Source organism: Adiantum capillus-veneris, chromosome 30, assembly GCF_014529385.1.
Source record: "Adiantum capillus-veneris isolate H3 chromosome 30, ASM1452938v2, whole genome shotgun sequence".
Classification (NCBI taxonomy): domain Eukaryota; kingdom Viridiplantae; phylum Streptophyta; class Polypodiopsida; order Polypodiales; family Pteridaceae; genus Adiantum; species Adiantum capillus-veneris.
The window spans coordinates 49,962,380-49,987,535 of NC_140960.1; the positions used below are offsets into that span (position 1 = coordinate 49,962,380).

The 25,156-nt window shown below is 41.8% G+C and overlaps 2 protein-coding genes across 2 annotated transcripts; one reads left to right on the plus strand and one right to left on the minus strand.

The window, feature by feature from the left end:
- The first annotated feature begins 3,411 nt into the window (after positions 1-3,411).
- LOC147417922 (uncharacterized) lies at positions 3,412-4,019 on the plus strand. Its single transcript, XM_086507053.1, has 2 exons — positions 3,412-3,416; positions 3,461-4,019. The coding sequence occupies exons 1-2, from the start codon at positions 3,412-3,414 to the stop codon at positions 4,017-4,019; spliced, it is 564 nt and encodes a 187-aa protein (XP_086363179.1).
- Positions 4,020-17,921: 13,902 nt separating this feature from the next.
- LOC147417923 (two-component response regulator ORR3-like) lies at positions 17,922-21,083 on the minus strand. Its single transcript, XM_086506865.1, has 5 exons — positions 19,986-21,083; positions 19,640-19,695; positions 19,423-19,491; positions 19,272-19,342; positions 17,922-18,880 (listed from the first exon to the last, which is right to left on the minus strand). The coding sequence occupies exons 1-5, from the start codon at positions 20,251-20,253 to the stop codon at positions 18,673-18,675; spliced, it is 672 nt and encodes a 223-aa protein (XP_086362991.1). The 5' UTR covers positions 20,254-21,083; the 3' UTR covers positions 17,922-18,672.
- Positions 21,084-25,156: the final 4,073 nt, after the last annotated feature.

The following is a 25,156-nucleotide window of genomic DNA, read 5'->3' on the forward strand; positions in this document are numbered from 1 at the left end:
GTGTTGTTTATGAGCTACTTTCACTTTATGTCCGAACAGACAATTTGTAATCACTTTGAGCATTCAAGAAATCTATAAATAAACACGTGCAAGAGGAAACTATATGTATTTATTGACCAAGCATTGCCCCTAAGTGATTTTCTATATCTTTCAAACAGGGATAGAATTCCATTGGGGGGTCACGGAAGTCTCCCATCATATGGAGACTTTGGAACGCTCCCCTTCATACAATTTAAACACCAAAAGAGGGGTAATCTTTATGATCCATTGTCCTTGACTTTATGACTTGAAGAGCATCAGAGGGTTTACCAAAAAAGAAAGAATAATAGTTGTTAGGTAAATATTGCACATGATTAGGTTTGATGTTTTTGAAACTCCAATGCTGATTAATCCAAGATTCTAAAGCTTCACATGACGACCAAATCCCATGACACAATCCAACTTGACCACTCGTTCATGTAGCTGAGTGTACCTGTTACCATCTTCATGTGGTAGTGATGTGTGTGAACACACTAGGACCATCGGGGCATTTTTCCCCTCTTTAGGAGGTTTTTTCCCCCGTGCATTGTATATACGCCCATCACTCTAGGGCTATCTATCTTTCCATTGCACACTAAGTAATACACACTCTCTTGTGTGCCTTGAGCTTCCTTCAACTTCTCCAAGCTCTCTGTGTTTTCCTCCAACCCAATTCCAACAATTAATATCAGCGCAGGTTGCGTCCTCCCGGGCTTAGTCGCCAGCAGCTCAAGCACACACCTACTCACTTTCTTCGATTTAAATAAGCTTTGGAAAGCATTCGTAGTTTGACAAAAAATTTGGGCTAGCTCGTAGAGCTTAGTCTGCTCGGTTTTTTGATTCGGCTCATTTGGGCCTCCGTTTTCCACTACAAGCAGTACTGCACATGCTATTTCGTCATTTTGTGCAAAATTTTTGTCAGTTCCGTTCTTTGCATAGCAAGTCCCTTACAGTCTTCTATGGTTTTTGTTATATATCACGTGTTGTCCCGCTTCATTTCTCCTCTTTTCTGGGAATTTTTACATCAGGTGAAACATTTACCATTGCTGACAACAACACAGATGTGTTCAAGATGTTTGTTGTTGAGGACATATTGGATGAGGACAATTTCCCTAGGTGGGCTTACATGATGCAACATGTTCTTGTGTCAAAGGGCGTTTGGCATATTGTATAGGGCATTGATATACGTCTTGGTTCTGATGATGTAGGTGATGTTGAGGATGTTGCAGGTCTTACTGCATGGATTGTTGTTGTTAGAGTTGTTTTTCCTACAGCAGAACAAGCTCGTTGGGATGTAAAGGATGCACAGGCCCATGCATTGATTGCGTTTTCTGTGAAGCGCACCATTACTCCTCACGTTCGTTTAGCAAAATATGCAAAACATGCTTGGGATATTCTGGCCGGTCTTTATGCAAGCCGCAATGAGTCAAAAAAAGCATCATTGCGTAAAGAGCTAGAATCGAAGATTATGCATGAGGAAGATGATATGGACACTTTCCTTGCTGGTATCAAGGATAACAATGAGCAACTTATTTTTGTAGGTGGTCATTTCACATAGTTCCCTTGTGTAGACTGTTCTTGATGCCTTGCCAAACTCTTACCAGACTTTTGCTAATACTTGGAGACTTATGACCCAAGGAAATCCTGAATTTTCCAAGTTTGATGCATTGTGCACATTGTTGTTTCAAGAGTCACTTTCCAAAAAAAACAAGACTAGATAGCGTGAGTTGAGCAGGGTTTTATTGTTGCTCAAAGAAAGGGTGATAACAGCAATGTAGCCACTTCTTATGGTTCTTTTGCGAGTGGAAAATCACATGTTCCTAATGCTTTTGCTGGCAGAAATTCGTATGGAAATTTTAATGATAAGGGCAAAATAAAGATGTGTTGCTATTATATAAAGCTAATGATCACTTGATCAAGCAGTGCCCTAAGTTGAAGGCCAAAGAGGCTAAGAAGAAAGAGGGTGGTTCCACTGCAAATGCTGGTTCCACTACAAATGCAGCTTTGTTGAGTCTTCTATGAAAGGAGACTGTGATGCTGATGTTGATGCAGAATGGGATTTTAGTGCAGAGTGTACCTATAATCCTGATGTTCATGATGCATGCATGTCAGTTGCTACAGATTCACATGTGTGGTATTTTAGCAGTGGTGCTACAAAGCACATTACCTCACATCGTGATTTGTTCACCTCTCTTGAGTGTGTCTCTCATGGGAATTCAGCTACTTGTGCCAACAATGCCTCTTATCCGATTCAGGGAGTTGGAAAGATTGTGCTATTGCTGCAAATGGCAGTTCTTTCACACTTGTTGATGCACTTTATGTACCTAGGATCAAGAAGAATCTTTTGTCTGTATCTGCACTTGCTAGACTTGGTCTTGTAGTCAAATTTGTGGATGCCATTTGTACAGTACATGATCTCAACTTTGGTGATGAAACTGTTGCATCTGGCATTTTATGCCGTCGGCTGTATAAGCTCATTTTGTGTGACAAGTGTGGGAAAATTTTTGCAAATGCAATTTTGGATTCAAAGCCTATTTCAGATGCAAAACTTTGGCATGCACATTTTGGTCATCTGAATTTTGCCAGTTTGCTGCGTTTGCAAAAAATCTGATATGGTTGCTTCTTTGCCGCCTCTTGAAGCACCAGTCAAACACGTTTGTGAAGGATGTGTTTTGGGTAAGATGCAACGTTCTAAGTTTCAAAAGGATGGTTCAGCTAGGGCCACATGCAGGTTGCAGCTTGTGCATAGTGATGTTTGTGGGCCCATACAAACTCCATCCTTGGGCAATTACCTTTACTTTGTGACTTTCATTGATGATTACTCCAAGCATGCATGGGTATTTCCACTTAAAGCGAAGTCCGAAGTATTTATGTGCTTCAAATAATTTTTGGCTATGGCTGAAAATGTCTCAACATGTACTATGGGCACCCTTCGTTCCGATCGAGGGGGGGAGTATATGTCTCATGAATTTAATGCATTTGTGGCTAATCTTGGGATAAAACACGAATGTACAGTGCCTTATACGCCTCAGCAAAATGGTGTTGCTAAGAGGAAAAACAACTCACTTACAGAAATGGCACGATGTATGCTCAAAATTCAAGCTTTGCCACATTCGTTTTGGCTTGAGGCCATCATGTGTGCCACTTATGTACTAAACAGGTGTCCTACAAAAGATTTGCACTCTATTACTCTATATGAAGCATGGCATGATAGAAAGCCTTCTATTGAGCACATGCGTAATTTTGGCTGTTTGGCATATGCTTTGGTGCCACAAACACAGTGCAAAAAATTGAATGATAAGGATGTCAAATGTATTTTTGTTGGTTATAGTGTTGAAAGAAAAGGTTACAGGTTGTATCATCCACAAACAAAGCGTATTTTGGTTTCACGCGATGCTGTGTTTGTGAAAGATTTTGTTTAGCCCTTTCTATCATGTACTAGAGACATTAATGTAAGCTCACATGACATTTATGACACTTTGTTGCCTCTTTTTAGTGGTGGAAGTTCGAACGTAAATTCTAATGAGGCAAATGTACAGCCTATGGGGGTTTCTGAAAATGTTACAGATCAACCTATTACTGATGCAGATGTACATGATGTACTTGATGAGGAAACGGCTGAAAATGAGCAGAGTAGAGGTATGCCAAAATGGCTCGTGCATACATTGCGTGATAGTAAATTGGATGCACATTTGTCCAGTCGTACTTGTTCAGGTTCTCGCCATGCATCTTATGCATCAGATTGTTATGCTTTGGTGGTGTCTAGCTTACATCATGTTGAGGAATCTCTATCTCTTGATGAAGCACAGATTTCAAAAAATTGGATGGCTGCCATGCAATCAGAATATGATGCACTTATAGAAAATGACACATGGACTTTATGTGATTTGCCTCCTGGTAAAAAGGCCATTGGTACAAAGTGGGTTTACGAGTTGAAACGCAAGCCGAATCGTGAGATTGATCGTTGTAAGGCTCGACTTGTTGCAAAGGGTTATGCATAGCAAAAATCCATAGATTATGAAGAGACTTTTGATCCCACTCATTGTATGACTACTGTGCATTTTCTATGTGCATTGGCAGCTCATTTTGGTTGGGTTGTACATCAACCAGACATTGTTACTGATTTCTTGAATGGTGACATATTTGAGGAAGTTTATGTAAGGCAGCCTCGCGGTTTTGTCAAGAAAGGACAAGAGGATAAGGTGTGCAATTGTAACAAAGCTTTGTATGGGTTGAATCAATCTCCTCGTGCTTGGTATGAGAAGGTTGACACTCATTTGGTCAACACAAGGCTTTTGTAACAATCCAATAGAAAGCACATTGTATGTAAAGCGTGAGGGTGATGTACTTCTCATTGTGGTTCTTTATGTACATGATTTGTTGATCACTGGACCAAATGAGAGACATATTGTTGAATTTAAGGATGATTGTAATGCTACTTTCAAGATGAAAGATTTGGGGTTGTTGCATCATTACTTGGGTATACAGTTTAAGCAGTGTGATGGTGGTATTGCCTTGTGTTAGAAAAGTTACATAGAGACATTGCTATGTAATTTTGGACTTGAGGATTGCAAACCTATTGCCACTCCCATGGAAAGAGATTTGAAGTTGAGTCTACATGATGATGGTGATCCTGCTGATGTCACTCTTTACCAAACTGTTGTTGGCTGCCTCATTTATGTATGCAACACAAGGCCGGATATTTAGCTTGCAATCTCACAGGCCAGCAGATTTATGCATAGCCCAGGGTCTAAGCATTGGCAAGCAGTCAAGAGGATTTTTCGCTACTTGAGTGGCACTTTCTATCTTGGCTTGTTTTATCCCAAGGGGGGATCATTGCCGCCAGATTTACATGCTTTTTGAGCCTCATATTGGGCTGGTTGTTATGACACACGAGTGTCCACAAGTGGTTTTTGTTTCATGCTTGGCAGTGCATGTATTTCATGGTTAAGCAAGAAGCAACCTACTGTGGCCACTTCCAATTGTGACGCTGAGTACATGGCAGTCTTCACAGCTACGGTTGAGTGTGTATGGCTCAGACGCCTTTTGGCTAATTTGGGTGTTGGACAAGACATTGCCAACATCATCTACACTGACCGTTAGAGCTCATTGGCAGTTGCGTGGAACCTAGTTTTTCATGCTCGCACAAAGCACATTGAGGTGCATTACTGCTATGTCAGGGAGAGGCTCTCAGCAGGAGAGATCAGCTTGGCTGATGTGCCAACACAGGAAAACCTTGCAGATCTTTTCACAAAGGCATTGTCTCGTGAGAAGTTCGAAGCTTTCCGCAAAGCTTTGGGCTTGCTCCCCTTTGTGGACTGATCCTGTCCTCAGGGCATGGCACTTCCCTTTACTCTTCGTGCCAGCCCTCGTTCACCGCATCACTCCCAAGGGGGATTTGTTACCATGTTCATGTGGTAGTGATGTGTGTGAACGTGTACCCTAGGACCGTCGGGGCATTTTTTCCCTCTATAGGAGGTTTTTTCCCCCGTGCATTGTATATCCTCCAATCACTCTAGGGCTATCTATCTTTCCATTGCACACTAAGTAATACACTCTCTCTTGTGTGCCTTGAGCTTCCTTCGTCTTCTCCAAGCTATGTGTGTTTTCCTGCAACCCTAATTCCAACAGTACCAAGTCTGGAGTTCATTAACTTCAATAATCACGATATATTTGCCATTAGCAAACTGCTCAGAAGCAAATGTAGGTCTGCAGCCGTTGGATGGGCAACACGTCAACATGCTGAACATTAAGCCATGCGAGCCTATAGTTTTTCACCAACTCAGCAAACGAAACCTGCGCCACCTCAGCACACGGAATCTGCGTTGCTTTCCTGTTGCAGTGCTATAGTCCACACTCAGGTTGCTGGCCTACTGCAGTGCTCTAGTGCCTACTGTACCGCCTGTTCAGAGCTCCTCGACCCCACTGCAACTATGATGGCCCCCCTCCGCCCGACTCTTGACGGCCGGGAACGGTCCTTCGGTGACCATTCCCATGAAATAATTGCTCCCGCCCTGGCTCGCAGCCTCCCCGCCGCTCGCCATGCGGTCACAATTATTTCGGGGAATGGTCATTCGGTGACCATTCCCTCCTCCTCCTCCTCCTCCTCCTCCTCTCTCTCTCTCTCTCTCTCACACACACACACACACACACACTAGAAGACTCTCTCTCCGCTCAGAGCTTCTGAAAAAGCTCTACTCATAGTGCTGTGGTACTGGCCCACTCATGCCTAAGAAAGGAGAGGGGCTTCTAAATTGAGAAAATGGGGTCTGGCCCTTTGAGCCATAGGATTTCTCTTCTTCTCCTCCTCCTCCTCGTGTCTCTCTCTCTCTCTCTCTCTCTCTCTCTCTCACACACACACACACACACACACAGCTCAGAGCTGTGACCTGGTTGTAAAGCTTACCGTTCACATCGAGCCTGCCACGTAGATTCAAGGAGTTACTGGCAGCGAGCACTAGTAACCCCCGACAACAAGCCGACCGCGAGGGCGAGCTGAATGCGACGGCCAGAAAAAGGCCTGGCTGGGCACGTCTTTATTTCGTTTTATATAAAATCCAGAAATCATGCATATCCGTGAAATGGTAGAAAAGGAGATTCGTTGAAAGCGACCACTTGGATTATTCCGTTGCGTTATTTTACAAGGTGAAGTCAAAAAGAGCTGTAAGGTTTAATATACCTACTCTACATTATATTCTTTAAGACGTAAGGCCTAAGGTTATAAAAGGCTCGAGCTCCAAGGGTTTAATATACCCATAATTTATATTATCTTCGTCTAAGGTTAAGATTTGCCACTATAGCAAAAAAATCACACAAAAAAAAAAGATGTGCCACTATGTATGTCATAATCAAATGCTCTACATGTGAGTTCTAACCTTTCCATACACACGTACGGTTGGCCACCTTCGACGGCCTCTCTCTTAGCTTGCGCACATGCAATGGTCTTCGGTGGTTGGCCGGTTAAGACCCTAACTTCACTACCTATCGGCACCTTGAGCACATGCTGCAGCACTACCGTCGATTGGCCATTCAGTCAAAGGTCAACCCGCTCATGTCACACTGTCCCTGCATCACAGCCAATGAGACTCGCTCCCTCCACACGAACGGCTCTCATCGGAGGTTACCGTTTACGCACAGCATGTGAAGTTTCATTGTTGCCGATACACTACCGGTGAGTCTCTCGGTGCATAGCTACAGGGGCGTGGCAGGCCTTTGGTGGGCTCTCAACGCTTTTTCGTCGGAGCAACAACTGCGGTGATGCATGTGTGCAGGTTCTCTCTCTCTCTCTCTCTCTCTCTCTCTCTCTCTCTCTCTCTCTCTCTCTCGCACAGGGGCTTCTCTCTGTTTTGGAGTTAGTTTAGCTATACCCTTGTATATTCCCTATGTTATTCTTAGTTTACAACCTCCAAGTACTCTATGAATGGTGGGCGCACAACAACATATGTACATGCACAACACCCAACTCAATCTTTCTCATGAGATCTTTAAGGCCCCACAAAAATCGTCTTTGGACTATCTATATGAGCTGTAATGGTTTTTCCTACTATTCTTTCACTTTCATGTCATGCGTTTGAGTCCCTTAATCCTTCTCCACACTACCCTGCTCACCATGCGACTTTGCCCATGTACTAACAAAAGAATGGTATCTGGCTTGGTGTATTAGAGAGGGCCCACATGGGGAGGGTGTAATTGTAATTAGATTACCCCCCCCCCCCCCCCCCCCCCCAACAAAAGAAATGATCGAAAAGACGATGTTGTTGTGAGGTCATGAAGTTGAAAGCTCAATTGCAAGATTGGTTACGCCTTCACAATATTCAATTTTTTTAATTTTGAGACCTGCTTTGTCTTTTGAGAGCCAGAGAGAGAGAGAGAGAGAGCGAGCCAGAGAGAGAGAGAGAGAGAGAGAGAGAGAGAGAGAGAGGGTAGAGAGATAAAGAAGCCCTACTTTTGAGGAAGGTTGCCCCTTGATTTAGAATGTAGAAAATCTTGATTGAGAAAAACTAAAAAATGAGAGCAAATTTGGAAGGATATTGAGGTAGAAAATGGAAGAGTTTGAGGGACTATAGGTGACAAGTCTCTTTTATGGCATCTAGGGTGCACAAATGAGGCGTGAAAAGCGAAGGGATCTCGATCGTCCACGTGGCAAGGGAGCTTTCGATGCCGGGGATGGCCCGTTGCCAAACGTAAACCTGGGCAAGTTACGAATCGAGGGCAAGCCACATGGCAGCGCCACGAGTGATGACGAGGTAGTCCATGCTGGGCTTAATAGATAATTAATGGGGTAAATGGGTCAAAGAGGCGGGCCATTTTGATTTTTGAATCCCCTGCGTCAGTGGTGATGGCTTCTCCCTCCTTTCTCAAGAACTCCCTCCTCACCATGGATATGGTAGCTCCATCTCTGAAGCTTCTCCCTCTTCTCCATGGCTGCTCCCTACTCTCTCAAGCTCCTCCCTCCGTGGTGTGGTTGGATCCCTCCCTCCTCCCTCTTCTCCCAGGTCCTCCCTCCTCTCCATGCTTCCAACCTCTCTATTGGACTCGACTTCACCTTTGGCCTCCTCTCTTTAGCTTTCTCGCACATCTCATTGGTAATCCGAAGACTAGATACTTGTGTGTGTGTGTGTGTGTGTGTGTGTGTGTGTGTGTGTGTGTGTGTGTGTGTTCCACTAACAATTATAACATAAACACCAAAGAATCCTTTCAAATTACAAAAGACACTAGAAACTATGTCAACGAAAAGGTGGTATAACCCCCATTCATAGTACAGAACAGACTTTATACACAAGTCTAAGAGAATTAAGAGCCTAAAGAAATATAAGACCGCCATCTTCAAGCCAGGGAACTTTGAAAACCATAGTTGAGAAGGTAACCCTCACCTGCACCCATGGAAACAACACGACTTTCAGTTTAGCATTGGCACCGTATGCAGGTGATACATGGGTATCCCACATGTTACAGATGTCACCCAACTAAATTGCTTTCAAAGATAATAATAAAAAATGTGAAGCTACTCAATTATTCAGATATGGTTTCATTTACAAGGGAAAACCCATTTGGAGCTCCTTTTACTTTGCAAGCTCTCATAAGATAAGGACGGAGACGAGTTTTATGAGGCAATTCAGCCCCGAAGCGTGCCACATATCCCTGTTTCTTGACTTTACAGAGTTTGACATTAATTGCCGCTATTTTTCCAAGGTCAGTGACAGTGCTCATAAGTGCAGTCAATCTATACTTTTGAGTCGCTTGTAACATAAAAGAATGTTAGTAAGTAAGTTCTACTCCTCCCTAGACAGAGTTGAAACACATATAAGGAAGAAGGTATAAATGCTACTTTCCTAAACACATGCAACATATAACAGGGATATTTGGTGGGATCAAATATCATCCACAAACTAGGAAAATGAGCCAACATGGCCCATACCCTTGATGTAGTAAAAGTAACCACTTATAGTTCCATCGGTAGATGATTGCAACTTTATCTACCATAATCACACCTTTATACAACCATACTCTCAACCATATTCGGCCAGAGTTAATATAACCCAGTCCCCCAACCAAACATTTAACCATGTACGTCCAAGTAGAGCAGTAATACACGGGGTCACAAACCTAAGCTAGCCTAGACCTTAATTGAGCAAGAATAGTAAGCTCAAAACCCAATAGCTCAAACTATGTATGGCCAAATTGAGCATATTTTCAAGGGAACACAATCCTCAGACATCAAAGTCCTAATTGAGCAAGAATAGTAAGCTCACTACCAGCCACGTGTGTGTGTGTGTGTGTGTGTGTGTGTGTGTGTGTGTGTGTGTGTGTGTGTGTGTGTGTGTGTGTGTGTGTGTGTGTGTGTGTGAGAGAGAGAGAGAGAGAGTTCTTTTGGATTTTTGCAGACGATTTTGAAGCGGTTGGAAGAGCACAACAGGGGGAGAAGAAGTGGCTTAAGGATGTTAATGTCCTTGGTGCCCGGGTTTACACTGATTTTTTAAGAGGACAAGAAGGTGAATGACGTTTAGGGCAGCAAAGTTTAATGTCCACTTTTTTGCAAAGGGCATGGGTGATGAGGACTCACATCCATGAGCTGGGACCTACTAGGAAGTTCAATGCTCTTGGTGCCCGTGTTTACACTATTCTTTTTTGCAAAGGACAAAGGGAATAAGGGTTTTAGAGTGCTAGTGTTTAATCTCTACTTTTTTGCAAAGGGCATGGGTGATGAGGATTCACACCCATGAACTGGGACCTAGGGAGGCCAATGCCCTTGGTGCCCTACTCTGTGTTTTTAATGGAGAATGGTGTGCATTAGGGTTTAGAATGCCAGTGTTTGATCTCTACTTTTTTGCAAAAGGCATGGGTGATGAAGACTCCCATCCATGAAGAACTGGGATTTATGAAGGTCAATACTCTTGGTGCTTGAGTTACACTTTGCTTTTTTGCAAAGGTCAAGATGAATCAGGGTTTGAAGTGTCAATGTTTAATTTCTACTTCATTGCAAAGGGCATGGGTGATGAGGATTCACACCCATGAACAGGGACCTAGGGAGGCCAACACTCTTGGTGCCTAGGTTCTTTTGGCCTTCAACGACTTTATGCTAGAATCAGACTTTGGTTTTCTTACCCTTCATTGGTGCGTACATCCTCCATTCATATTAAACCGAGATAAAACATCACAAAAAAAGGAGCACAACATAAACGTTTTGTGCTTTCCAATTATACAATTTTGGCATTCATATCAAATAATATCTAGAAAGTACATGCCATTTTCAACGGCCATTACTGACTAATAACCTCATGATGAGGTTTCGATGTAAGACAGAGGTGAGACAGACCTTCGAATAACCACCCAAATGTCCTATATATAGGCCTCTGGCCCTTTGGCTCTTAGCTATATATAGACCCCTATATTGCAAATGTGTCTGGCACTTTGCCAGACCTTGCCCTCCTAGTCCTACCCTTGGCATGACATTACTCCCCCCTTGGAGAAGCGTTTTCGTCCTCCAAAACAAAAGTGGTAAGATCTTTTGAAGAACCCTAATGTTTTCCATAGTGGCACCTCTTAGTGGTCCAACAGTTGTTTATCTGAGCAATACACAGCTCAATAGGAGGTTCAATGAAATCAAGAGACACATCTTGATTTTCCACATTGTTGTCCTTGTGCAACTGTTGGTGTAACCGACTTAAATCCAATATATTGTGTAAAATCTATTTATAAGTCACTTGAGCATTGTAAACGAGTTACCACAATTAAGAGATGTTTAAGTGAATGACTAAGAGTCAGACTTTCTGAAGATACTGGAACATTTGGGAATACCTCTTCTCAACTTTCCATACAAGTAACCTGCTGGCATAACTCAGCATCCTATATCAAGTCCTTGACTTGCTGTCATTTCTATCAATAGACAACCCCACCAAAACTAATGATCAAGGTTAAAAACCTGATATAAATATGCAGGGACTAAACCTAGTCGTAACATGCTTTGCATCATGATAAACAAACTCCAAAGTAGAAAGATAATATTTCCATTTGGGTTGCTTATTGTTAATGTATGCTCATAGTGTATAAGCACTAGATTAATACTTACCAGTAGCCCATTCATCTTTTGAAGAGTGGCAGTACTGTAGTGACCCAACCATTTACATACAGTCTTCCGAAATGACTGGGAAACGGGGGTTACAATGATTCACAACCAACTTGGTTAACTTTAGAGATTGAATAAGGAACTGAACAAAGTCCAATCAACGTATCTACAAGCACCCATATCGAGCCCTCAACTCGTATGGTGGTTGGTAGATTCACAATAAATATCATAGAGATATTGCATTTGTGGTGAAAAATGCTTTGTAAGCTATCAACTTTATGAATTTGCATGCCGCATTAAGTAAGCCTTTGCTAAACACTATGGCCCATATCACCTAGTGTGCATTCCTTTAGCAAAAACATACTCGAACCTGCATTTTCATGATAATAATTTCCAATGCATATAGTGAATTTATTCTTATAGCACTCTCATAACATGAGGAAAAACAGTGGGTAAATAACCCATTGTAATCACTTGAAATCCTTGCTAAACCATTGGACCATAATAGACTGTGAAAAATAATCATACCTAGGTACCAACCATGAAACATTTTTATTAACAACCATCCTTCAATGTTGTTTACAGTACTTGTAACCTCATAGTCTGTACTTAATAACCCGATAATTTTTTGCCACTAAAATTGTTCTTGCTATTGTGTGCTCAAAATGGTCAAACAAATGGATGTGACCAGTATCTATAATCTGTCATGACACATCATTAGGATATAGGTGCCAGTATCAATCCCAAAGACTCATATTCTCCACATGTTGAATATGTCTCAAAAAATGATGTCAGGAAAAGTGACATCTATCAAGTGCAAGATGTACTTGTGTATGGAGGTAGTTGTACACACTTTGCGACATGATTGAGAGGGACGCTCTTTATCATTGCTCCACACTAGCTAAATCGAACTCCATGAGTTCCTAGACCATGTTTCTCCTCTTGTGAAAACTTGTGCCAAACAAAACTCTACCATGTAGGTCCTTAACTACATAATTCATAAATGTATCTAGGACACTACATCCCAAAATTCTTTGCTCCTACATGACCTTATCATGTCTCTGAAGAGCAAAGTGAATGAAAGTATTGAAGCTGATACATAGTACTTGGAAAAATCAATGCAAATCATATTCAAAAATGAAAATAAATCAAGTTAAATGTGTACTTGGAGGATGAACATAATGTTCCCTTACCCGTAGTCAGATGCACATGACCAAATCTACCACTTGAAAGGCCGATGCACGCTAATTGAAAGATTAGTGAAAATTGAATAGTATTGCACTGGTAACCTTGGGTATTGCTTTTGTAATTCAAACCTCTTGGTTAAAATCTGGAATGTCAAACCGCCTTGGTCAGACTCTATATGAGAACTGCTCAAACTAGCAGGCAATGGTGCCCAACATAGTCTATTGTGTCTAATAATGATTGAATCAACTTTGGAAGTTGAACTTGTCCACTACCCCTTGGTAGATTGTAGACTTCTTTCTATGAAAGTACAAGTGTGAAAGACCACTCCTATAGCCACAATGAGTGCTATATATTCAACAAAAGATCTTTGTAAGTTGGGATCATATTTGCAACTAGAGCCTGAAAGAATCATATCTCTTCAGGAAGAGAAGAGAAAGATTCTCAACACCCCGAACAAGAAATCACCTTTTTTTAAGCTCTCTGAATCTACTTATGTTGTCTCGTGAATTATTAGATAGCAAGGTCATGCCTACTTACTATCCACAAAAAAACATCATCTGTATTGTTAGCACCTTGTGCATGGAAATTGCACACCGTTGTAGTCATATGCAACAATCACAATAAAATATTGTTGGAATTAGGGTTACAGGAAAACACACACACCTTGAGGAAGACGAAGGAAGCTCAAGGAACACAACCGAGAGTGTATTACTTAGTGTGCAATGGAAAGATAGATAGCCCTAGAATGATGGGTGTATATACAATGCACGGGGGGGGAAACCTCCTAAAGAGGGGAAAAATGCCTCGGCGGTCCTAAGTGTGATCACACACATCACTACCACATGTATATGGTAACAAATCCCCCCTGGAGTGATGCAGTGTGAACGAGAGCTGGCATATAGAGTAAAGGGAAGTGCCATGCCTTGAGGACATGATCAGTCCACAAAGGGAAGTGCCATGCCTTTGAGGACATGATCGGTCCACAAAGGGGAGTAAGCCCAAAGCTTTGCGAAAAGCTTCAAACTTCTCACGAGACAATGCCTTTGTGAAAAGATCTGCAAGGTTGTCCTGTGTTGGCACATAAGCCAAGCTGATCTCTCCTACTGAGAGCCTCTCCCTAACATAGTGGTCATGCACCTCAATGTTCTTTGTGCGAGCATGAAAAACTGGGTTCCTTGCAACTGCCAATGCGCTCTGACTGTCAGTGTAGATAGAGTTGGCAGTGTCCTGTCCAACATCCAAATCAGCCATAAGGCATGCCATACACAATCAACCATAGATGTGAAGATTGCCATGTACTCAACCTCAGAACTGGAAGTGGCCATAGTAGGTTGCTTCTTGCTCAACCATGATAAGCATGAGCTGCCAAACATGAAACAAAAACCACTTGTGGACACTCGTGTGTCAAAACAACCAGCCCACTCTGAGTCCAAAAAAGCATGTAAGTCTGGTGGCAATGATCCCCCCTCAGGATAAAACAAGCCAAGATGTAAAGTGCCATTCAAGTAGCGGAAAATCCTCTTGATAGCCTACCAATGCGTAGACCTTGGGCTACGCATAAATCTGATGGCCTGTGAGACTGCAAATTGAATATCAGGCCTCGTGTTGCAAACATAAGTGAGGCATCCAACAGCAGTTTGGTAAAGAGTGACATCTGCAGGATCACTAGCATCATGAAAACTCAATTTTAAACTTGTTTCCATGGGTATCTAGGGTATGGTGTCTTTGAAATCTAGTTTGGCATTGGCTCATATGGATTTGTTCAAAAAGAAAGTTGGCTTTGTTTAAAGAGAAAGTTGTGGTTTTATACTTCATTGATACATCTCCTCAATATTTGTGAAATATCTAGGAGTATAGATTATGGGTTTCCAATTGTGGATAAGAATCCTAGACATGGGCTCTTTGAGGTGCTATTAAAAAGAAACATAGATGAGCTGGATTTTCTATCTTCCCCTAACAGCCGTCCTCTTCAAAAGAAGGAGAAGAGAACGGATATGAAGAATTGGTTGCACTTAAAACCTCCCCTCATTGTGAAGAGACTCAAGCCAAGGTCATTAAATTAAGAACTGGACTCGGAGCTGAAGAACTCTCTGTAAGAACACCCAATAGTTTTTTTAAGAGTAATGGATGAGGAAAATCCCCAAAGGAAATGTTCAAAATGCGCAAGAGGAAAAACACCAAAGAAGGTATCCCTCTATTTCACTCTCCTAACCATTTCATCAAAAACAAGGAGATGTGGAATATGCTAGAGGTCATTTTGAGAAAATTCACACCTCTTAAAGTTCTTTCAAAAGAAAAGGTGGCTAGCAAGGAGCCCATTTGGAGAACCAGAGAAAATGTCATCCCTCCTCCTATGTCAAATTCGTTAGAGCTACCTCTATCCCTCACTAGGATACAAGTAGTATTATAGGGGCTTAAACCCAATAAGAACCCTGGTTTGGATGCAGAGTTCTTTCCAATATTCAAAACTCTCGTGTCCCTTTATTGTAGGAGTATGGGAGGACTCTCTGAGGCATCAAGGCCTACCCTTCTCAATCAACATAGGAGTCATCAATTTACTACATAAAATAGGGCCTAAGGAAGATCTTGCCAATTTGTGATCTTTGATTATGCTCAATGTTATTACAAAATCTTTTCCCGAACTCTACCCAAGAGAATTTCAAGCAACTTGATGAGATGGATATGTATAGAACAAAAAGGTTTTATAAGGGTCGTAGACTTGTTGGAGCAATCATATCCCTCTAGGTATGCATAGAACATGCACAAGACTCTTCCTAGGAGTTTTTTTTCTTCAAGTGGTACCTTGAGACATATTGAACTTGATTGTCTCACATTACTATTATTAAAAATGAAGAAAATATTCTAAATAAGGGAATTTAACCAATGAGATTGATCTAATGCTAATGATGGGTTAAGGATTAGGATACATTTATATGCCTTAGGACATGGCTCCATTACCAGTTATTGAAGTTGAAGGGGAGTATATTAGTGCTCCATTCATGGTAAGATACCCCTACTGATTGCTTGATTTTATATGTAGTAGAAAACTAATAAACAAGTGGTCTCCCAAAAAACATGAAAACATAAACTAAAGATTTTATTTACTAAACATGTAATAAGGGTAAGCATGCACATCCGCGGAGAACCATGGAGTGATTTTGATTGGTTGATACATTCTGAAGCCTCTTCTCTTAACTCAAGGAAGGTTTGCCTTGTATCCTTTAAGCCTTCCCTACTCAATGACTTGGTTGATATAGCCCAACGCTTTCCTCCTCCACCACTGATCCCACTTGAAGCTCCTTATGTGATATAGTGATGAGGGTTGCCCATGACGCAAGGGAGTAACCGGTCAAGGCAAAATGTACTTTCAGGTGAGTACTTGTGGGGTTGATTCGACCAATGAATGTTAAGAAGTTACTTGTGTAACCATGCAATTATATTACAATTATGAGGCTGCCACATTAACATGGCCACTAAAGAGAGTGCACTACAAGGGTACAAGGCAATGCATACCTCACTTGCAACATCTCCCAACTCTGTTGATAGCACACTTGAACTAGCATGTAGGGGTGCATCAAGTTGTACAAAGAGGATCTTGTGTTTAAGCTCTCTCTCTCTCTCTCTCTCTCTCTCTCTCTCTCTCTCTATACATTTATGTTTGTTTTCATCTCTCGCAAGGAAAGTGGAGAAGATGATGGAGAAGCTCGAACACATCTGTCGACAAGGTCTTCACCAAGCTATGTGAAAGGAGAGAAAATAACCACCAAAACAAATTGATTTGACTTGGGAAAGGAAGTTTGGCTCGAGGAATGGTTTGCAACAAGAAGCCTCTGAGGCTAAGTATTGAGGATGGAGTATCGACTTTCCCTATTTATTTGTAGGGTTGTGCCGCCACATGGAACTACTCTATGGTTCACAAGCAATCAACAAGAATTAGAAACGAGGTTATCAGGGTAATGTGAGGGGAAGGCTCGCATACATAGCCCCAACCCATAAACCAACTCCTGGCACACCCTCGACATAAAAGAATTTGGCCTTACCGTTTGAAGAGCCAGAGCCTTAAGCTTCCAAGTAGAGGCTACATTCATAGCACACATTTTTCATATAGCCTCCAGATAGATTTGCTGTCTTAACAGACAATTGCATGCAAAAAGCTTTCTTTATTATCTTATAACAGGTGGAAGATCAACCAATTGCTTTTCAAAGAGCTAATAAGCCAGTAAAAATATGTGACGCCCTCGTTCGGGACGTCGCTGAAACGGGAACACGCCGGCTCACCTACGTTGCAAACGGGACCTGCAAGCAAGCAAACGCGCACACAAGAAACGCAATTTGAAACTGAACGCAAGAGGGACACGAGATTGAGGGACGCGAACGAATGATCAATATAGCAAGAAAGTGCCGAATGCAAGGGACGTGAAGAATCACAAGAAAACGGGGCTCGCAACTTGGGGGAAGTGGCACAGACCCATCTAGCACATTACAATCTCTACTTACCACACTCTAGAGGGCAAACGGTTCATCTAAGCTTCTATTGTTCTTTCAACTTCAGCAATTGTGTGATCATCCTAGACAAACAAAGCAAGAGATCTTCAATGCCATCCTTTATCATCTTGTAAGCCCACTTAATCACAAGCACCACCAGATTTGAATGATATATTGCTTCAAAATAGGTGCCTTAGCAAATGCAGCTTTGAGTTTGTCGAAGGCTATATCGCACGCAAAATCTCACTCTAATGATACCACTGGCAAATACTAAGGCAAGCTCTTTTTGCGTACGTCCTAGACATTCACAATGACCCATAAAGACTTGCACAATATGTGGGCTTTTGGGCCCTGACGGTATTTAAGAATGCAGACACAATACTTAAAAGAATCTTTAACTTTCCAACATACCAAGAGCAACACCCAACAATAAAGAGCTTTGGGGAGCTGGAAAACACACCCATATACAACCAAGGGAGATCATCAAAAACCACTTACAAACCAATCATCATGGACTAGCATGTGAATGCTTGCGGTGGCAAGGTCCAATCTAAAACCCTAAAACTTGGGCTAATAACCTGAGCATCACAAAAGAAGGGACATACTGAATAAGCAACAAAACAAAAAGATCTGCCGGCAATTCTGTAACACATCACACGTTAGCTGTGAAAAAACACCATTAGGGCTAGGCCACCATAATTAGATGAGAGACCCAAAAATACTAATAGCAACAAAAGTACAGCAAAAGACACCAATCCAAATGACAAACCTGGAGACCTAGTATAATACAAAAAACTTTCCCCCCTGCAAAAGTTTGACCTCCATCCCTGACCACTGCTAGCCATTCAGAATCTGAAGGTAGATTGCCAGGGTCCTATAGGGACAGCCAGATTTTCCTTATGCACTTCGAGAGAAGAATTTCCCTTCGACATGAAGGCCACCCAAATCAGCACCCAATTAAATCAGATTTGAACATTTGTTCTTAGTCCAGCGTCTTCCAACAATAGCAAACAACTCACCAAAATAATTCTTCACACCAGAGATTAGCAAGCAGGTATTCTGATATCCAGAGTTTGGCCTCCTTAGTTAGGGAAGGGACCTCATGTAGGTAGCACTGTGGAGTTAATTACCAACCCCCGTCCGCCTCCTTGGCCACATTAGTCATTCTAGTCTACTACTGTACAAGACTGCGGCATCTTCTCTCAACACTTGCCACCTTGAGTGCAGAGTTGCCTACGAGGCATGCATGCCCCTTTAAACTTGTAGAAGAAACACACAACTTAGTTTGCTCTGCTTGATTCAATGTCCATGTGAAAGGCGTCCGCATCCACTCACAAGTAGCTATGGTCGATCAAATCCATATCAGCGTCCAACCACAAAGAGTATAACCAAGTCATCCCTGAATCCTAATATAATCATGCCACTGTTACACTGCCTAATCGCAGCCCTCTCTCAGGGCTCTGCACTTGAAATTCATCTGAGTTGAATTTTCTCTTCTTACAAAGCAAGTTGTGCTGCTCCACAGCATTCTCTCGCCGCGGAAATACATAAGATCTGAGACGTTTCATATCAGCCACTCGCACTGGTTTTATCAAGAACTCCTCTGCACCATCCTCCAAGCATCTGAAAAGATGATTCACAAAAATGTGGGGATAACATAAAAAATGGATCAAATTCTAATGTGCTAGTCTGTGTGAGCTATGAAAATGAGTGTATAGGCCATAGATACCTAAAACGCAAGACGGGAACAAGACTCTCAACCCCATCTAAGACAGAAAGAGCTCTCTCTTTCAAAAGGACGGTAGAGAAACTGCTCTATACAGTTACATTTTTGTATGCAACCTTTGGGGCATGCACAAAGGAAACGACACATGGAGGACTTTGGAAGAGATTTCCAATCGATAGGCTCAAAACCAAAGTTTCTTGTGACTATGCTACAGGCCCATCCCAAGAATGTGCACACACAAGGGCGTGCACTTTGAACATATACTTCTTTATTATGCAAGCGATGTACCTTTGAATGCGATTTGGCACATTTTCAGACGACATGATCACAACTGGGATATCCTTCAATGTAGGTGATTCCTGTCAATGTACAACTGAATGTCTTAAAAGACAAAATTTGAATCTGTTGTCAATGATGATCGCAACCGGTATGAATTTACCTTCACATGTTTGAGTAAATCATAACCAGACATCTCCGGCATACAATAATCAGTAAGTATAAGATTGATCTGCATGCACACATAGGAAACTATTAAGCAAAGGTAGTGCATCACTTGGACAAATCGTAAGTAATAAGGCTATGCAAGCCGCTGTCTACGGAATCAAAACATCAGTAACAACACAAGATTAAAGTTGGGGCAAAAAGCCACAATTTACATGGTTGTTCGAAGACAGGACTTCCAAGGCCTTGGCACCACTATCCACAGTTGTGACTGAAAATTCCCACCAAAAACATCATGTTAGGAAAAACCCATCAAGGACTCCGCGGTCATTGAAGAGTAAGATTTCATTCACTCTGTCATTACGCATCATAGTCATCACCATAACACATCATCAAAGAAGCAAAGATTACATTCATTTTGCTCATTGCCCATCAAAATCCATAACAATACATCATCAAAATGGTAAGACCATTCTGGTCGACATAAATCGCCACCCAATGATGAGAATAAAGCACGACTAGAAGTTGAAAATAAGATAAGAGTAGGCAGAAAGGACATACCAGTGAAGGAGGCACTTTTCGCTAGCCTTTCAACGATTTTCCTGTCAACAAAATTGTCATCAACTGCCAGCACGTGGACCTGCGGCAGATGGCCATCGTCTGGCTCCAGACCCTTTGCATCTCTCTCATATTTGAGTTCCACCTCACACAACAGCCCTACTTCCTTCGCATCCTGTTCAGGAGTTAATTTCACATTCTGCTCGCAAACTACCTTGGCATCCTTGCAATTCCGTTGAGAGGCAACAACCTGACTACTCTCTTTTACCATTGCAAGCAGAAGAGCTAACTCAAAAGCTAATTGCTGTTCTCACTCAAGGGGAGTAGCATGAGATTTTGAACGTCATCTAAACGTGTAAGACCAAACCAAATTCTACCCCTCTCTGATAGGAGAATAGGGTTCCTTAAGCTCATCACCAACCTCATTGCAAAGAAGCAAGAGTCATCTTATATTTGTGAGGAGTTTAGGGTTTCCTGAGCTCATCGCCAAATCCTTGCAGAGATCCCTCGAAGCTTCTGTGTGTGAATGGAGAAGCAAGTAGCATTTATGGTCGACCCTGCTTCAAAAACTGTAGCAGGGTCCTCTCCCGACTATGAAGTTGAAAGCACCCTTTTTCAGTAATGGCCAAAAGGTAGAAGGTAGCACTTATTTAAAGGCGCACCTCCTTCAAGAGGAAGAGCAGAGAATCTCTGTTAGAAGGAAGCACAGAAAGCTTTAATCAGAAGCTGGGCGCAGAGGAGATAAGGGTTTCACAGAAGATCCAGACAAGCTGTGCAAAGAAACACTTGGACTTCAACGAAAGCTACGACCAGGTGACCACGAATCAGTTCCAGGATGTACTCTCTCTCTCTCTCTCTCTCTCTCTCTCTCTCTCTCACACACACACACACACACACGACTCACAAGTCTATTTTCTCCCCTCACTGCTCATCAGTCTCTCTGGCAACCCTAATGTTCTTTTCTTGCTTCCCCTTCTCACGCGTGGATTGTTATGCCTGTATGTGTGTTCCGAATGTGTGGGTGTGTGTTTGTGTGTGTGTGTGTGTGAGAGAGAGAGAGAGAGCGCGCGATGAGAGACTCACAGAGACCTTTCCCTGTTGTCAGAGTATTATAAAGCTTTCAGTGAAGTTGCCATTTCTGTTCTGTAAAACTACACTTCACTTTCCCAAACAACAGATTTGGTGATTCATGGAGCCCACTCCCACCTTGCAAGCTTTTCTTTTAACAAGGTCACAAAACATGATGAATACAAGGCCCCTCACCAAGTTTCAATCATCATGCCAAAATAACGACCAAAGTTCAAACCCCACACCTTGGAGTGGCTTCAGCACATGGCCATCGACACCACGTCTCTATATGGCACAGGGTTATGCGATGCGACACACGGTCTTTGACTGGGGATCTATGGTTGAGAGTAGGCGTCCCGAAGTCCTCACCCCCTAGTTCAACAACTTGATCAGATAATCTAGATAGCCGTTTCAACATCCTCATCCCCCATTAAAAACCCCAGATGCCAAAAATGGGAAGAGGCCCACCACAAATGTTAGGCTACAACCAAGAGGTAGAAAAGTTAGTGCTCCCATTGCTCACAATGGAGGCATAAAAGGCATGAGAAGTAGTCCAGTGTTATTTCGCACACCATAAGTGTTGTACTACAACCAAGAGTTAGCGTAGTTACTACTCACAACTGAGCTATTTGTACTCTATTCGGTGACACTCGCATTGTAGCTCGATACCTTGAAACCTTAAAGTGTGAAGCAGCATCTAGGGGAGTTTACCCACACTAAAGTTGGAAGAGATGCAATGTGCTCAATCCACCACCATGTGTGCATGGCTTTAGCCAAGATTGTAGAGAAAAGTTGGATTGTCAAGGTGCTTGTTCCTTACCTTGTAAAATTTTTGCACGCACCTAAAGCATGGCCACTAGTTTCACAACCAAGTGCCACCACATGTCTATACTCGCTCATTGACTCAACTTGTGGGCCATAGCAGTTTAAGAGAGTCAATTGACGTTCACCACCTAGCAAGTGAATATGTGTGAAACTCGTGGCATATTCCAAGTCAAGATGTGAAGTTTTGCACACCTGAGAGTTAAAAACGTTTGCATGTGCAAAACAAGGAGATCATAAAACTAGCCCATAAGCCAAACATAGTGACGAGCTCTCAAACCTTAATGCTCTTAGTGGTGTTTTTGTTCCCTTTCTACTAGTAACTATGGCATGATGTACATGCTTGAGTCTTTATAAGACGCTTTCCAAGATAAAATGGTGAGACCTCTATTGGATATTCGTTAGCCATGTTAAGCATCATATAGAGTAATTGACTACAACACTTAACTATATACGTTGAGACCCACACATGATAGAAGTAATCATCATTAAACGTCATGACATCCAATAAAACTCCCAAAGATATGGTATGCATCGAATCAGAACCGTCACTATGGACAAGCTATAATTTGTGAGTAGCCTACCCCAAACCTTCCTTAAGAAACTTCAAACTCTACATTTTGTCCCAAAAGATAGTCTTCAGTATATCTTTTTAGGGGTGCTCAAGAGGAGGTAACAAAGCAACCATAGAGGAGGTAACGAAGCAACCATATCGTATTTTTTGTATGATTTAAACTGGCAAGATTTCACATGAGAAAAATGTACGTGCCAAAGTTTTGCATCAAAAACAGCCGTAAAATTGAAAAAATGTGTGTGGAATCTTTCATATTTTCCTTGCAAACATTGAGCGCATGCATCCTACAAAACAAAGTGCCCGATGTGACAATAGTATCACTAAAACTTAGACCATGAGCAATGCATCTATCATCCTTGAACATGACTACAAGCCCAAGTTTTGCAAGTGCAGATAGAGACAAAAGATTTCTCTTAATCCTTAGCACATGTAAAGCATTGGCAAGTATGAAATAACTATCACCTACATCAATACGCAAATATTTCCAACTCCCTAAGGTATTATTGGCACATGTGACAACATTTTCCATTTGGGACAAATATCGAAAGAAGTGAATAAATCATGACAAGGCATAATGTGCTTGGCTGCACCATTGCCAAAGTACTATACATGAGATCCACATACTCTATAATGCATGCATCATAAACAAATGTGTGATATTGACGTTGCATTGTAGACCATGGGTAGGGCACGCAGATCTCCTCCGATCCAACTCTCTTAAGTAAAGCTCCCTGATTCAACTAATGGGACCCCTTATTGTTAGCTTATGTAATCTTTTGCCTATGATGTATGCCTCTTCATGTACCACTTATGGTCTACTTGGATCACAGTCAGCATGGAGTCATGTGCTTAGTCCTAGGTACAATAAAGGACAAGTGATCTGTATGAAAACCAAAATTTATCCCACTCTTCTAGGGTCAACCCTACATTCTTGGGGATGATTTGAGAGGTTACTTAGGGGTGTTATCATGTAGAGTTTCATCTCGTTCAATAATCAAACTTTACTTTGTGTTTACTCTCCCTCTTAGTGCATGTGTTGATTAAGTGTATTAATTCTATAATCTCCATTATGCTCAAGTGATGAATGCCACTTTGGTCTTCCCACCATAGCCAATAAGTGGTATTAGAGCTTAAAGGGGATTTCAATCTTCTTAGTTAAAGAGTAATCGATCTTTTCCCTAATTAATGGGAATATTAGTCAAGTGTGTTTTTGTTCTTGAGCTATAGTCCCTAGTGTCACTAGTTGTCTTAGATCATTGAACATTGATTAGGAGAAAGCTTAGGCTTATTAGCTTGTGTGTGTTGCATTTGATGCTTTAATAAGCACCATGTGTTGTTACATTGTCTCTCTCTCTAACTGGGTTGATTGGATTCATCAATATTCAATCAATAGTTTGGGTATGAGGATGGATTAAGTCTTTGGAGCAATTAGACTTCTCAATTGCTAATTTTGTCTCACCAATTTCTTTGCATAATCATTTCTCTCAATATTAGATTTCCTTGGTGCCATTTTCATGGATTGAAATCAACCACCTCAAGCTTTGATTTGAGCCCCTAAGCACTTGATTTGGTTTTGATTATATTCCCCTAATTACTTACCAAGTGTAGGTGTTTGTGCATTGGCTGGAAATGTCAAACATAAGATTCACCTTTTTGGGCTTCCTCTCACAACAAGGAGTCTATTTGGGGCTAGTGATCTTGTCATAAAATATAATATCTAACTTTACCAAATGATTTTCTCATATTAAACTAATCACTTAATATGGGAAGATAAAAGGGGAACAAGAGTTAAGATATAGATATGTGCTTCTAGACCTATCTCAATAGGGGACCAAAAGGAGAAATGGTTGCATCTCAATAGGGGTCCAAAAGGAGATGGTCTACCAAAGAGCAATGTGCAATAAGTGCTTCTAGATTTACCTCAACAAGGGACCAAGAGGAGAGATGGTTACATTTCAATATGGAACCAAAAGGAGGGAGTCTATCAAAGAGCAACGTGCATCTAATGGAGCTTAAAAGACCTTAGGGTTAGCTTCATTAAAGACCTCTAAAACTTGGTGTTAAAAAGTCATTTGACCTTAGGCAAGCTAGGGCTGACCTTGAGGTGGGAATCCCACCCAACCGGTGCTTGTCGACTTGCTAACTAAACTGCTTAAAGTGTTTGTGGGAACCTTTCCCAAGCTTGAGGTGATTATCATGCTTAAAATGTTTGTGGGAACCTTGCCCAAAGCTTGAGGTGATTTTTATGCCTAAAACAACTAAGGTTCTTGAAGTGTTCAATACAAAGATAAACTCTCAAGAGGCATAAAGAGTTTCCATGCTTGATTGACTAACGCTTGAAGTATCTCATGATGTGCTTGAATCCTATTGGATTTACAGAGGTCCAATGAGAATTTAGATACATAAAAATAAATAATTAAGTTCTTTCTCTCAAACAGGAAAAAGAGGACACATGTCCAAATGAAATGATTAAATAATACACGCACGCGCACGCGAGAGAGAGAGAGAGAGAGAGAGAGAGAGAGAGAGAGAGAGGTGTGGACCAAGCATGAGAGGGGGGTATACTCTCCTACACACACACTCTCTCTCTCTCTCTCTCATTGTGTGGAGTGCAAAGTGCAAGAGCTCCATCTCCTTCTCCAAGCTTGTTGAGAAGTGGAGAGCCTACACCAACACTCTTGGCTATGGAATGCAAATCCAACCAAGAGCC

What these genes read in the sequence shown, in the direction of transcription:
- LOC147417923 (XM_086506865.1), bottom strand. Translation starts at nt 20,253, where the DNA reads ATGGTAAAAGAGAGTAGTCAGGTTGTTGCCTCTCAACGGAATTGCAAG. An exon ending in ATTTACTCAAACATGTGAAG is followed by an intron (nt 19,343 to 19,422) that starts GTAAATTCATAC and finishes GTACATTGACAG; the next exon opens with GAATCACCTACATTGAAGGA. An exon ending in GTGCCAAATCGCATTCAAAG is followed by an intron (nt 18,881 to 19,271) that starts GTACATCGCTTG and finishes TCATCTTTTCAG; the next exon opens with ATGCTTGGAGGATGGTGCAG.